The 15,315-nt window shown below is 37.2% G+C and overlaps 1 protein-coding gene across 1 annotated transcript; it reads right to left on the bottom strand.

Annotated features, from left to right (window-relative positions):
• Positions 1–1,492: 1,492 nt before the first annotated feature.
• LOC128369248 (group XIIB secretory phospholipase A2-like protein) lies at positions 1,493–5,037 on the bottom strand. The gene is made up of 4 exons (XM_053330256.1): positions 4,695–5,037; positions 3,497–3,585; positions 2,378–2,543; positions 1,493–1,889 (listed from the first exon to the last, which is right to left on the bottom strand). Exons 1-4 carry the CDS (start codon positions 4,951–4,953, stop codon positions 1,771–1,773), a joined length of 633 nt encoding a protein of 210 aa, XP_053186231.1. The 5' UTR covers positions 4,954–5,037; the 3' UTR covers positions 1,493–1,770.
• Positions 5,038–15,315: the final 10,278 nt, after the last annotated feature.

Raw genomic sequence — 15,315 nt, 5'->3', positions numbered from 1 at the left:
TTTCAGTTCTACCTTTCTGTTAATACCACTACTTTGTACCTGTTTCTATTACCTTCTGCCTAAACTATGCTTTTTTGTCTTGATACTGTATACATTTAAAAAAAAATCTAAATATATTTGTAGACTCTGTCTTAGTTTGTTGATGAAATACATTTTTCTAGACATGAAGTGAAGGTAAATGGTCATGTCCTGGTGTTTTACATTCACCCATTGATGGTGTCACCAAAGATCCATAATCATTCCTCCTGTTCATACTCAACATTTGATCTCTAGTGCACTTACAGTGGTGTAAGTGTTGGGGGACAAAATGTATTCAAACAATTATTTATTTAAAAGTTTATCTGACGCTAATATGAAGCTTCAATATGGTAAGCCAATGACTAAAGTCAAGTAGATATCTTTCAACTTAATAGTCTTTTAAGTGCTTAAGTTCCTTGTTTTGTTAATATACTTCCACCACAGTTCAACAGGGAAACAGAAATACTTACATTGAAAGTGAATTTGAAGGAATCTTTTAATAACTAGTATGAACCAGTATGATTCCAGTGAGGGAAAACCTGACTGTTGTCCTTTTAAGTGCATAACAAAATACCTAAAAAACTTATCAGCTTTTAAGTTCCCGAAGACCTTTACTGTGAGGTTTGAGGCATAATGCATAGACCTTTTCCTCATTGTAATTAAGAACAGATGATGCTTGCTGTACAGACTCTAAAGTCCACTGAGGCAAATTAGTGATGCATGATCTTAGGCTTACAAATAAATTGACTATTTGCACTCTGATATGCTAAATGTCACAGCTAGCTCTTGACAATAGCTGTGTCCCTCTTCTTACTACATACCAACTGTATAAAGTATTAACTATTAAAAAACATCTATAGTATATTGTTTTTTCAGTTGGTACACAAGAAATCAATGTAATTACTGCCACTTTTCAAAGCCACAGCCATGTTAAACTTAACGGCTTGCTTTACACCATCAATCAATGATTTTGTGTTTTTTCCACTAAGTAGCATCTGCATTAATTAGATAATAATGTAGGTCAATTGCTCACACACACACACACACAATTTTTTTTTAAATGGTCACTTTTCTAGTATGCATTACATATTTAAATGTGCCTAGAATTATCATAAATGTGTAATGGGGACTTAGTTCAGGTTGACCTTGCTAACGTTTGTTCTTTAGCACGTTAGCATTAAAGGCTAAGTAAAGCCAATGCAGTACATTTACACATAGTAGTAGTCTGTACCTCTAGAATTTTGTGATGAGAGATAAAAAAGTTTTCATACCACACAGATATTAAGTTAGATGTAGTAGTAGTAGATACCCCAAAATGTTTGCACTCAGAAAGCTGTATTAGATGATGCTATGTGCTAATCCTGAGACTGTTGGGTTTTCATTAGCATAGGCTACAGTGAAATGAAACAATTACATGTGTTCATACATTAGACGAAGTATGATAATACAAGATAAACTCTTAGGGAAATTTCTGAGTTCTGAATCTTTTATTGACTGTTGAGAATCTTCTCACCATAGACATTTTTTCTTACATGGCAGGATGTTCATCACAGTGATCAAATCTACCAACAGTACAGGTTGAAATAAAATCAAATGTGTTTTCAACAATGTCCTTTAACAAAACTAAAACGAGGACTTCCAAATAAATTAGCCAAGTACAGCAGCACAGCAGTCTTTTGCAGCATGGTAATCTGATATGCAGCTGTACTTCATACTATCTTAATAAATAGGAGAAGGGGATTGTGTAATGATCTAAAGTTCATCTTTGTCCTCTCCTTGACAGTAGCATGCTGCCCTCTGGCTGTTCATGTAGGGCCTGCAGCCCAGAGTCCATACTGTGTTGAAGAAGGTGTCTGCCACCGTTTCACATGCTGAGGATAGAAAGTGACAGAGAGAAACAGAGACAGGGACATCAGTATGTATAAGAGGTCATGTTTAGTTCAGCTTGTTTCATAATGCTTTTCATTTTCATAATGTTATTGGTACATGAAAGGTTTTAAGAATTTTCAAGACCATATTTCATTGTATTAAATTATGTTTGGATCCTGTTATTTGGATTTTAAACATTACACAAAATCACTATTTCTAACATTTTAGAAGTGATTGCAGGACTAGGCTTCTGATTAAAAGGTCACTGGTTAAAATCACTTTCACAGGGAAAATTTAAAAATACCATAAAATCAATAGTTTGAATCTGCATGTCAGTCAACTCATGCCATGCTTACAGTAGCAGGTACACAAGAGAAAAGCAGCTGCTAAAATATAAAGGGTGACTGTGAGAAAATGCAGCTTTAGAAACTGGGATTGGGCTCATTAAACTTGCTGTGGATAAAGGAATGATTAAAATGTCACCACCAACCTTCTACTTTTGACACAAAGCCAAAGCTCTTCTTGAGGTCAGAGCAGATGCTGTGGAGGCACCAGCGGAACTTGGAGTCGCAGCGGTACTTGTTGGAGCCGCATGTGTCGTAGCACATATCCAGCTGATTGCAACATTTGGTCATGGCGGGGATGCCCATGTCCATCTGGAACAAGACAAAGGTGATGAATGTGTTTGCAAGTGAAAATGATTTGCATTATTCTGTTAAATGTAGACTTTAGGGACTATATGAAAATTATTAAGGGAGGAGGTGAAGTCAGGAATGGAGACTTAGGCTTGAGTTTAGTTCTAAGAGAGCATGGTTATTTTTATTTAATCTTTTTCTGGTAAGATTTGCACCAAAAAAAGAATAAAAGAATGGAATAAAAGCATCAAAGAAAAAAAACCCATATGGTTGACCATAAAGCTGTGTTTTTCCATATACAGAGGACAAAAATCATGTGTTTCCATACTTCACAGTAATATTTAAAGCTGGTTCAACCTAGAAACATTTCCCTGCTGCCTAAAAAATATGAATTCAATGAACTTAAGTTACTTTTTAAGTTGTCTCATTGTGAAAATGTAAAACCATCAGAGAGTTAACTGTTAAACACTGATGATGGAAACTGCTAGAATGATAATCTTGTATCATAAGAAACTTAATTTAACCAGATGTGTGAACTCTCAGCGACACATTCATTCAACTTATCATTTCAAATCAAAAGAAGTCAGCTGAGGCCATGTTTTAGATGGAAGAAAAGTTATCAATGGTCTAAAAATGAGAAATAGACATTTTAAGTTTGGTTCATTTGGAATAAATGTATGTATTTATGTTTATGTAGTTAATAAGAGATTAGTTGATTATATGAAATTATAGTTTCATTGACATATTAAACTTGAAATTGGGGCGTGTGTTGCTGTTTTTGTCTAAGGGGAGGGTCCAAAGTAACTATTAATGACCTTTGGGTTGTGCAAGACCTTAGTAAAGGACAAACACAAGGTGTAGCTCTCTTCCCCACTCTGATCATTTTATGCACTTCCTTAAGAAGGTAGATTCAACATTTCCTTTTTTCCATGTGAGAGAAATGCATTTACTCTAAACAGACAGAGGAAACATACCCCTTCTGGAACAGGAAGCCCAAAGAAGTAGGCGCTACATCCATTAGGTTGAGGCATCTCATACCCAGGACGAGGAAGTGGAGCTTTACCTGAGAGAGGGGGGGTGGGCAAAGCAAAACATCAGATGTAGATTATGCAATGGGAATGTGCTTAACTGTGATGAAAATGAAGGGTTCAAAAATAGATCCATGTTTGCATATAGAGAAACAATGGTTGCTACTTTTGGTTCATATCCATATGTCAGCTCTCCTATCACCCTGAGGTCACAGTCCATTTCCTAGCCCTCTCCCAGATAACAAAGATGATAAGTGGAAGAATTTGCAATATCAGCCTCAGCAAATCCAAGTAGGACACAATTATTGGTAGGTTTTCTAGGTTTAAATTGTTGCATTTAAATCCATACAGACAAGTTCCATATAATATCCACTTAAATCTATGATGTGATCAGATGTGAAACCAATTATATCCATACAGTCATATTAACTATTGTATTTACTGTAGTTGAAAAGCAATAGAGGAGCATTTGTGCTAATATAGATTATCAGCTGCATACACTGGTAATAAATTGCCTGTTCTCATGTTAATATTTGATTTGTATTTTTTAATAATGTCTCTGATGTACAAACATTATTTGGATAAATAAAAATGGTTTAAAATGTGAATCTTTAAACCTATTTAAATGAGATTTATGTATTTCTACATCTTAATCATAAGATATAAAGGAACACATTCAGAATGAAGAATAATAACTCCATCTATAGATTTATAGTACACTGCACATATTTGATCAGATCAGGGAAGTGAATATAGATTCTTGTGAAAAACCTGGCAGTTAAAAGGCTTTGATTGGATTTGACCTTTATAGGTTTTGTATATATAGTCAGTATATATAAATATGACCACTTAACCATTTCAGTATTTAGTGTTTTTCTTATCAGGGTTAAAGAGACTTTGAACAGCTGGAGCATAAGACACCTAAACCTTCCCAGTGAAGCTTTTTAATGTAGGTTAACAGCAATAACACATTTTTCCCTGACATCTTATCAATTGTATCTTTGTCTTTGAATTGAGATTAAAATCTTTGAAAGAGGCAAAGGACCAAAAATATACAGTATATCAGTGGTTGACCGTGTTGGCTGATGAAAAGGTCAATATCAGTGTCAGCCTAACCCTAAACTGCACAATGCTGCTAATTTACCAAATCGACAGCGGTACTGGCACACTCCATCACGTCCGCCCATGAATTCCAGCATGGAGTCAAAGTAGCCACCGACTGACTCAAAGCCTCCTCTGATAGAGTTCAATCCCCAATCACTGTCCTCGTCCTCTGCCTCCTTGCCATCGGAGGCCTGGCTCGGCGGTGCTGCGGCCTCGGCCTCGGCCTCTTGACTGACGACGCTGTGGGCAAACAGGCCCAGCAGGAGAAGGAGTGGAGCGAGAAAGGCCCAGCGAGTCATCCTGTAGTTCAGTAAGCTCAGTATGTTCAGGGGAAACACTAACACACTCACAGAGGCAATACTGAAAGTGTCTGCGTGACCTGAACTTTGAGCCAAATGCAGGGCTGGCCTCATATGTGGAGGAACAAAGTCCACCTTCTATCTCGTCATTTTAAAAGATCTAAGCTTTTATCATTGTGGCTGATTAATGAGCTTGCATATTCACTTTTCATACATGGGGATTGAATTACATTTAATCCCATTAATTTTAGACTAAATCAGTCTAGAATCTAGACATTAGCAACAAGTAACAAACCAGATTTTCAATGCACTTAGAGAGCATGACCCCTGGACCCTGCTGCTACCCTCCTTCTGAGAGGATCATCCGTTAGTGGGAGGAGAGGTCAGAATAGATGGTAGTCAGTTTATTCAAGTGCAAATGGTATCTCAATGTTGAATACAAGCAAATTGATGAAATTACCTCATGTTGCCTTGTGCAACAGCTAAACTTCAGGGCGTAATCACATTAAACTGCTTGGTTAATATGAAGTTACAGCTGTTTGAGGGAGCGCTGATCAGTGTGTGTCTATGTATGTATGAACACCTCAAAAACGCGTTTCTGAATTTTTTTACGCTCATGACAACAAAAACATGACCACATTTGGATTTGCTGTACATAAAAGTTTATTTGGTTCAGAGGTGGATGGGCCTGTCTTGGGTGCCTCTGGAGGATTTTGCCCTTAGTTGAGCCTAGCAGGAAGACCAAGATGCCCACTAATCATATACAACCCATACCTGAGCTTATAACTGTACATCAATACATTAAGCATATGATGTTAGTACAGATCACATGGCCCTATAGTACAGACTGGATCATTATAGGCCGTCACACTCAGGCAGAGGTGTTCACAAGTCATTTTTTGCAAGTCCAAGTCAAGTCTCAAGTCTTTGAGTGAGAGTCCGAGTCAAGTCTCAAGTCTTTGAGGGTCAAGTCCAAGTCAAGTCTCAAGTCTTTGAGGGTCAAGTCCAAGTCAAGTCTCAAGTCTCTGGTAAACACTAAATCAAATTCAAATTCTATAAGCTCTGTAAAATCCTCTATATAAGACAGTATTGATGAATCTACAGCAATGTGATGTGGAAAAAATACAAAGGATTGTTTCAATTTCATAACTGTATTTTTCTTTAATGAGTTTTTTTTAACAATGCTGTAAAATACAATAAAAGAAATAACCGTTATGGTTATTACAGTATGACTCTCTCTCTCTCTCTCTCCCTCCCACCCCCTCTCTCTCTTTCTCTCTCCCTCTCTCTCTCGATATGTGACAAATATCCTTCTTGATATCTAGAATAGGCTGCTTGGGTATGACTCTTATAAAGCATTAAATGTGTAGGTGTTCCACTAATTTTTTACACATAAAACGCCACTGGGTGACTGTACTGTAACTTAACTTAAGACAATGTCACAGAATAATCTTCTGGCACACCGTTATGAAATGTTAACTCAGCCTGTCACATCATATGGCCAGCAGCAAGAATGTAACGTTAATATTCGCTTGAGAGCTAATTGCTAATTTTAACGTCTTTCAGATTAGCAAGTGACTGACCGGTCTGGGTGCGTTTTCAGATGCCGGATGAAGTTTGAAGTGGTTGAACCAAAATCTTGAATCTTCTTGTTGCACACTTCGCACACTGCTGTCCGTTTGTTGGCTGACTGCGTGAAGGCATTGTAGCCAAATGTAACGATCCAAGGGACTCCTGTTGGGCTTCTTTCACTCGCCATTGTCTTGAAATCAGAGAGTTTCTAATACAGCATACAGTAGTAGGGCTCTGCTCGAAATGCGCGCGTACACACGGCGCGTGCGTGATGTTGGTGTTTACTGTCATCCTCAGTCACAGCCAGAGATCACTTCCCAAATGCAAACAGAGAAGACAAATGACAGATAATAAATAATGAGAATATAAATGATAACATGAAAATAATGGTCATTTGCGAGTCTCCAGCCTCGAGTCCGAATCAAGTCTGAAGTCTTTTGAGGTCGAGTCCGAGTCGAGTCTGAAGTCAATGTGTAGTGCGACTTAAGTGCGACTCGAGTACGAGTCGCAAGTCCGAGTCACCAGCTCTGCACTCAGCAAATGATAATTTGTTGTAATGTATTCACAAACTATGGGACAATAACCTTTTTTGTAATCTAGATATTATTTTGTAAACTTGGCACCTAGGTGAACAAAATTTGAGAAATTTCAACCAGAGAGTGTTTAAGAAATAAAAATATGACAGCAAATAATTTACAATATGCATTTATCACACATACAGCCACTAGTTTGTATCCCAAAATCAGCCTAAAAGGACAGTGGTAAAAAAAAAGCCTAAAGACACTATAGGTCTCTGTAGCTATCATTTCACAGCAGATGATTTTTAACTAAATTGAGTAAACTCTGTGTGTGTGAAGGAATGTGTGAATCGGCTTTTGCATCCTTTCAGACCATCTGAACAGGGTATGTTCAAATAGCAGGACTATAATCATCTTTGTGGTAACCAGTGTTAACATATAGTGGAAACTGACTGGAATGATGACCATACAAATGATCTGTTGATAACTTAACTGGAATCTCCACTTAACCTGATATTGATCCAGTAAAACCAGATCAACTAGTACCTTAACACAAGCTGCTGAGATGAGTGATGATTCTGTACCTGAGTCTGAATCTCCTGAACCATTGGACACATCAACATCAGTGAGTGTAACAAAATACTTCATATCTAAAGCACTTTTTGCAACATACTTGGAGTACCTGACAGACAAATCTACATTTCTAGACACTCACATAAGCTGGAAATCTAATTGATTTAAATGTGACGTTAATTATTCATAGAGCAGAGCTTGCATAGTAGACATACAGCAGCAGTCAGTGAGGCATCTGTGTTTCTATTGCTATGTTTCTGATATTTATTATGTCTGTCTGTTCTCCACAGCTGAATCAAGAGGTAGAGTCAAAAGGATTGACCCTTGTAGTGCTAGCAGAAGATCAAGGCAAGGCCAGGCAGCTTTATTTATATAGCACATTCCATATACAATGGCAACTCATTTAAAAGTAAGAATTGGAAACAAAAACATAAAAACATGCAATTTGAGAAATAAAAATAAAACCCAAACATTAAATCATAAGTAAAAAACAAAGTGCAAAAAAAATAGGGAGAATAGAGCATTAAATATAAGTTGTGGCATAAAATAATTATTTGATTAGCTTTAAAATCATTAAAAGGACATAGAGTGTAAATTAAAGATTAACATGTAAAGTGCTTTAAAAGAGCTCAATCATAAGGACAGGAGAAGAGAAATATTTTTAACCTGGATTTAAAAGTGTTCACTGTTGGGGCTGATTTCAGTTCTGCTGGTAGTTTGTTCCAGTTGTGTGCAGCATAACAGCTAAAAGCTGCTTCACCATGTTTAGTTTGAACTATGGGCTCAACTTTCTGACCTGAGTCAGTAGATCTCAGAGCTCTACATTTATGTATTCTGACTGGGAGCCAGTGTAAAGCCTTCAGAACTGGAGTAATGTACACTGTTATATAAACATATCATATGCTTGTGATGCTACAGGCTTTATGTTGAAAAGGTTACATTAAGTCAAACTAAATGGTCTAAATGATTAAAGAGCTGGGCACAAAAACAGGACAATACTGCAGCTATGGAGTAATGCTTTTTGGGTAACTTGCGTTTTCTTCTTAGTCTTAAAAGTTTTTCTCATTTCATATAAAAAATCAGGACTATGTATTCCAATACTGACCTCCAATTCTTCCACTTCTACAGAGGAACACAACGACGACGATGACGACAATAACAACAACGGCAGCGGAGATAGACAGTCCAACCACCAGGCCATTCTTCTGGTCAGTAGTAGTGCCACGTGGAGATTCCGTAGTGTGTTCAATCACATGAGCTTCTGTGAAACACAAAACTTATAAGCAGGATTTGTGACATCACAACTAGTTTTGAAGCCAGTCCTGGTCCAATATTCAATTTACACACATGCAATGTGACTTATTATACTTTTTTTTCTTGAAAATGCATGTCAGACACATTATTGCTATTTCAAGATGTATTAATAAATGTCTGGAGGGAATCTTGAAGTATTTAAGTCAAAAATACTCACGTGTGACATTAATTTCATACTTGTACTTGTTCACCGAGTTGTTTTGATGAGTGATCTCTAAAACATACTCTCCACTGTGGTTGAAGTTTAGGGGTGAAATGGTGATGACTCCATTTTTTGTGTCCAGATGAAAACCTGATTGATTGGACATCAGTTTTCTATCGTGATAATTGATTAGAACTCGTCTGTCTGGACAGCAAGACAGGAGGACTTCATCGTCAGCTTGTACTCCGGTGTACACCTTGAGGTTCTTTCCAGCCTCCCCTGTCAGTTTGCTAATTTCACCCTGTCCATATGACAGAGCAACAAACGCTAAAAGAAAGAAAGAGAGTGTATGTTAATCCCTTAAAGTCTTAAAAAATAAAAACTTTCAATTGGTTCAAAGAAATCTAATCACTACAAATCTTTAGAGAACACAAATAAAGTGGATGAATATCTGCTTTTAAGATACTTTTAAGAACAGAAATCAATGAAACACAAGTACACTAGGATATGATCTGACTTGACCATCAGAAAAAAGAAGATACTTCAAATATGGAGGCCTGCCGATGTAATGATTGCACAAGATGATAAGAGACCAACGAAAATCACTACAATTCATCACGTGAGGATATGTCTTAACCAAATATCGTTCATGACAGTTACTCAAAACACCAACCTGCTGGTGTTGCTATAGGGAAAATCAGCAGACACCAAAGTGAGTAGAATTCATCAGGTCATTGACCAGCCAACCAACCAACCAGCATTATCAACTTCAGAGCCATGGCACAAATAAAAACATCAAGATAAGAAAGCAAAGCTAATGAAACTGTGGCAAACTGTGTGTGTCATTATTATAAAGAGGTCAAAAATACAACATAACATTTATGCTACAAACTGTGATTTTTATATTATATAATTAGCTAGTTCACTACTTTCTTCTGTGTCTATATTATTCTTAATATATTGTGAAATTAGTTTTACACTTGAAAACACTGTTTACCAGCTGATTCTGGTCCATTAATCATCTATTTATGTGATGACATGACCGTCTTTTGTCCTGCAGGTGGCGCTAGAGTCCTTTCAGTGTCCCTTTCTGTCCCCACACTGCTGATCGGTTGCCTCTAATACCTTACTAAAGTTAATCATCAGATGACACCACAGTTTCAAACCACCTGTTTACATAAATGACTGTGCTGAACTTCTCATGACATCATGAACAAAACTGTTTGATTGCAAAGCCTTTCTTCAACAAATGATGCTCACTCAGCACAGCGAACAGCAAACTCTTTGTAACTCCCCCACATTTCTAATCCATAATAAGAAACAACTTGTTCCTCTTGGCCATCACACAAATGAACAATTCCCATAAACTAAAACCCTCCATTGCTCCCACATCATAATATTTTTACATTTATTCTGTAATAGTGTTTCCCTCTTTTAATTCAATGGCTTTCTGTCCATGCTATATTCAGTATTTTCATGTGGTTAAATCTAATATCTAAACAAATACTCAATCACATATCACGGCAAGTCATCCCATCCCATCATCCCATATACAGTGAAGTCAGGTGCAAGTTGAAACCTGGGAGAACATTGTTTTTCCAGTTTCCTGCACTACGTCAACTATTTTAAAGACAACTGCATATATTCACCAGCTGGCAGCAGGCAAAAAAGGTTGATTCTGTCACACATGCTGAGTATACCAGTCATAGAGGGGAGAGAGGGTTGACGTGGAGCATGTCCAGGGGAAAGGAAATGTGCCAAAAAGCCCCACGTTAGAACATATGCTATCATGTCATCTCCGCCTCAATGTGGTTCTTTCTTCCCAGACAGACGATGTGTAATGTTGCTAGTAATCCAGAGCTACCTGAATATATTGTGTGAATTATAACTCAGAGAGTAGACTCAGAGACTCATAGAGTTTTTGAGGTCTAATTTAGTTGGATTGTTTACAGGCTTGCCAGCAGGGAGACACATCAGATCTTTCTGGAGTGTGTCAAACTTTCACAGAAATATGTCTCTTATTATTTTAGTCATGCTTGCTTGCTTGCATGTATGCATGAATGTATGGAAGGCAGATTTTGCACTGCAGCATTTTTTATTTCAACAATCCCTGGATGGATTGTTATCAGATTATGTACACTCACAGTCATGGTCCCAAGTATGAAGCCTGACAACTTTGATAACCTCCTGACTTTTCCTTCAGTGCCATTATGAGTTTGATGTTTGTGGTGTTGTGGAATGTCTTGACAGCTATGAGGTGGATTAAGTATGAAGTGGATTGGTGGATAAACAATTCCATGTCACTGAAGACCTGTCCTGGATCAATAATACCTCCTTCCCAGTAGTGGGTAAAACCCAAAAGAACCTGGCTCAACCAGCTAGACAACTTCCTCTTATGCATTGTTGACCCAAAACCACATTACAGAAAGTCAGAGGAACTGCTCATGAAATCACTTGAACAAAACTGGTAGATGCCGAGCCTTTCTTCAACTCATGATGCTCACTCAGCACAGCAAACAGCAAACTCTTTAATTTCCCACATTTCTAATCCATAATCATTAACAACTTGTTTCTCTTGGCCATCACACAAATGAACAATTCCCATAAACTAAAACCCTCCATTGCTCCCACATTATAATATTTTGACATTTATTCTGTAATAGTGTTCCCTCTTTTAATTCAATGGCTTTCTGTTCATGCTACATTCATTACTTTCATGTGGCTAATTCTAATATCTAAATGAATCCTCAATCACATCTCACTTCAAGCCATCCTATCCCATCATCTCACACACAGTATGTCTAAATTTAGTTGATCAGCATTTTCCTGGTTTCCTGCACTGTGTTAACTGTTTGAAAGACAACAGCATATACTGGAGGAAAGTTCAGGAAAGTATTACGTACTCACCAGCTAACAGCAGGAATAAAAGAAGGCTCCAGTCATACATCCTGAGTACACCAGTGAAAGATGAAGGAAAAAAGAGAGAACTGATGTGACTGCTGCTCTTTATACTGCTGGAGAGCAGAGAGGGTGGTGCTCAACAAAAAGAGGTGTGTACTTTACTTATTTGCAGTCCTTGCAAATAAGTAAAACTTTTTTGTTGTTGTATTCTTCATAGACATTCTTCAGTTTCACCAATGGTTCCAATATCATTTTGGATTGTGTACAGGCTAGTTGGCAGGGAGGCTTGAAATACTCCTGGAATGTGTCAAACTCTAACGTATGTCATTATTTGTAGTCATGGTAGCAGCGTGGGCATATGGATCGTAACCCTCTTCCAAGGTGAAATATTTCAGCAATCCCCAGATGGATTGTCATCAGATTTTGTACACACAGTCATTGTACCCTGAATATGAAGCCTGACTTCTTCCCCGGTTCCATTATGAGTTTGACATTTATGGTCTTGTGGAATGTCTCCACAGCTATGGGGTGGATTTCCTTGAAATGAGGTGCACACATTCATGCCACCCTTCAGTATGAATTGTAACAATTTTTCATCCAGATCCCTCATCAAGTCAAAATTTAAACATGTCTAATACTTTGGTTAATAACCACATTTGCAAAAGCAAAGTACTTTATGATATATACCATTTAGTTTAACATGTTAGCATGCTAATACAGTAAAACTAAATGGTCACCATGGTACAAATTATACTTTCTGAACATTAGCATGTAATGATATTGGAATTAATTTTCCCACATTATGTCAACTCAAAAGAGGGAACAATGAATGATTGTCTTTGTGCATGCGTTTGGCTCCGTCATTCTGACCATGTGTGTTTGAACGGCTGCAAGTGATTCCTGTTTGGTTTTCTAACACTTTCCAGTGCTACCTCATCCAGGCAGCATGGCTGAGTCAAAAGGAAATTTCTGTCATTTATTCAATTCTGAGCTTCAACACTCATTTGTCACCACTTCTGATTCTGCTCATCTCAAAAAAAATCCCTGAATGTAAAAAAAAAAAAAAAAAAAAAAAAAAAACCCTGAATGTGACCGTTTCTCTATGCCGTTTTTAAGCACTTAACGTTCTTGCACCAGCCTGTATGTCTCATATGTTTGCAATGTATAAACAAGAATGACTCTCCAGGTCCACTGGCATTACTCTTTTAGTTGTTCCAAAGTGAAAATAAACCTTTTCTGAGGCAGCTTTTAGTTCTATGATGAAATACAAAAAAATTAAAAAGCATGACAGGGTTAATCCTGATAATCAGATGTCATTGTTTTTCCATACTGTACATACTGTATATCCACCAATTGTGTGTTCCTGTGTTGAAGTGGATTTAAACTCTCTCATGCTCATTTAAAAGAGTGGTGTTATTGTTGTGGTCCTTTATAAATCTTTGCTGTGGTCATCCATAGGCTTCTCTCCAAACACTTCCAACATTACTTACACCTTTTTATTTACCTCTCTTTTTTTACTCTCAAGGTTCCTCTGTGCTTTTTGTGGTTTATTCCAAACTTGCTCTGTTAAATTGCAGTTTCTTTCTTTGCTATTCTGTGTTCCTAGTCTTTTATTGTTTTGCTACCTGGTTTTATGTTTTGTTTGTAGCATTTTATTTTAATTTCTGTGTCATGCCAAACTTCTGGCTCAAATCAAATGGGATTACAAAACACTATTTTTCATGACATGCATCTTCTGGTGAAACATCTATGACCTTTTTACTCTTTTCTTCTACCAGGCTTCCTCTAAGTAAAAATGTGTTGTGGTTATGAGGTTAAATTCTCTTTCCGTTTACAATTCTGTTTCCTGTCTTAGACTGACTAACTTAATTGGATTTGGTAACATATCAGCAATTCATACCCAATGTGCAACAACCGTGACTGCACTGCTCCACCCTCCATAGGCAGCCATAAGGTCACTGTTGTGTCCTCCTATGAATTCTGATTCCAATTCAGTGTCTGCATGATTTCATTGTAGATATAGAAGATTAAAGCACAGGGGCGTAAAACATTGCAACAGACAGTGTGTATATCATGACACTTTTAAAGAGAAAAGTACATTTACATTCTCACCTCAACATAACAAACATGAAGGTCAACCCAAAATGCTGGTATCCAAACAAGTAGCATGCACACACCAACAGGAGTTAGACAACACATTCTTAACCGTCGCATACTGTTCATATTCTGACTCATAATCAGTCTCTAAATGTTGATTAATCTTATGGGAAAAAAAGCATTCACAATGACTATTCAACAACATATTTAAAGGCTGATTTTTAAATTTGTTTAATAAAAAGGTAAAACTTGTACATTTGCGAATATAAAAATGTATATCAGCTGAACTGAAATTTTAAAAAAGAGCACACTGGGCCCAGGTGTGTCCCATCCTGCTGATCAGTGTTAGAGCTAGACAGCACAGCAGTGTTAAGAGGAGAAAACAGAAGGGCCATCACTGTAGTTAAAAGTTCAAGATAAGTCTAAAACCCATCAGTCTTGTGTAAAATATTGCTAGGTGCTGTGTTGGTATGAGACAAAACATGTAGGGCCCACAGTAGTGACTCATCATTGAAGGAAGTGGTGGCTACAGTGTATGTCCGGGTGTGGTTGTGATTACTAAGGCAGGTCGCAATGCCAGTAGATTTTTATTAACTTTAGCCATCTAGCTACTTGGGCTAATGTTGGCTGCATCAGTTGGTTGAAAATGCTGTGTCATCTTACTGTTTAATGTTTCCAGGGGAAACATTAGTTTGTAAAAAATAATTTGTTAATATGCTCTTGAAGCCTTCATACATGATATATGCATGCTGAATTACATGAGGAAGTAAAGAAAGGGCATGTTGTATTGCAGTGTAAAGAAGTTAGTCCTCATATCCTGTTCCAAGTAACATAAGGAGAATTTTTAGAATTATCTGAGATTGAATGCACTGATTACATTTTTGGAGAGTATTGTGTGAAAAAATTGGCAGTGCTCCAGTACCTCCACTTGTTGCCTCACATAATGCAACCATAGAGGTGAAACCCTGTATCTACATTTAAAAAAAATAGATTTATAGATTTTTTATCAAAACAAAACATAAACAACATGCAAGTGCTCTCTGTATCACAAAGGAAGGAAGATAAACCACTAAACCACCATCCAAACCAAAATCACTTCAGGTAGTTCACAACTACCCTCACCCCAAAAAGTGAAAAGGGCAGCAAATAAAAAATAAAAAAAAAATGAAATAAATAAAAATAAAAGTCCCACTGCCACCCCCAACTGTCGCATTAGTCACTCTATACACATACTGTGCCTTCTCT

This window comes from Scomber japonicus, chromosome 2, assembly GCF_027409825.1.
Source record: "Scomber japonicus isolate fScoJap1 chromosome 2, fScoJap1.pri, whole genome shotgun sequence".
Classification (NCBI taxonomy): Eukaryota; Metazoa; Chordata; class Actinopteri; order Scombriformes; family Scombridae; genus Scomber; species Scomber japonicus.
This window is presented reverse-complemented; position numbering and strand designations above follow the sequence as displayed.

Coding starts and splice junctions, on each gene's coding strand:
- LOC128369248 (XM_053330256.1), bottom strand. CDS start 4,953: ATGACTCGCTGGGCCTTTCTCGCTCCACTCCTTCTCCTGCTGGGCCTG. Junction 3,586..4,694: donor CCAGTACCGCTGTCGATTTG/GTAAATTAGCAG, acceptor CCCCTCTCTCAG/GTAAAGCTCCACTTCCTCGT. Junction 1,890..2,377: donor CTTTGTGTCAAAAGTAGAAG/GTTGGTGGTGAC, acceptor TTCTATCCTCAG/CATGTGAAACGGTGGCAGAC.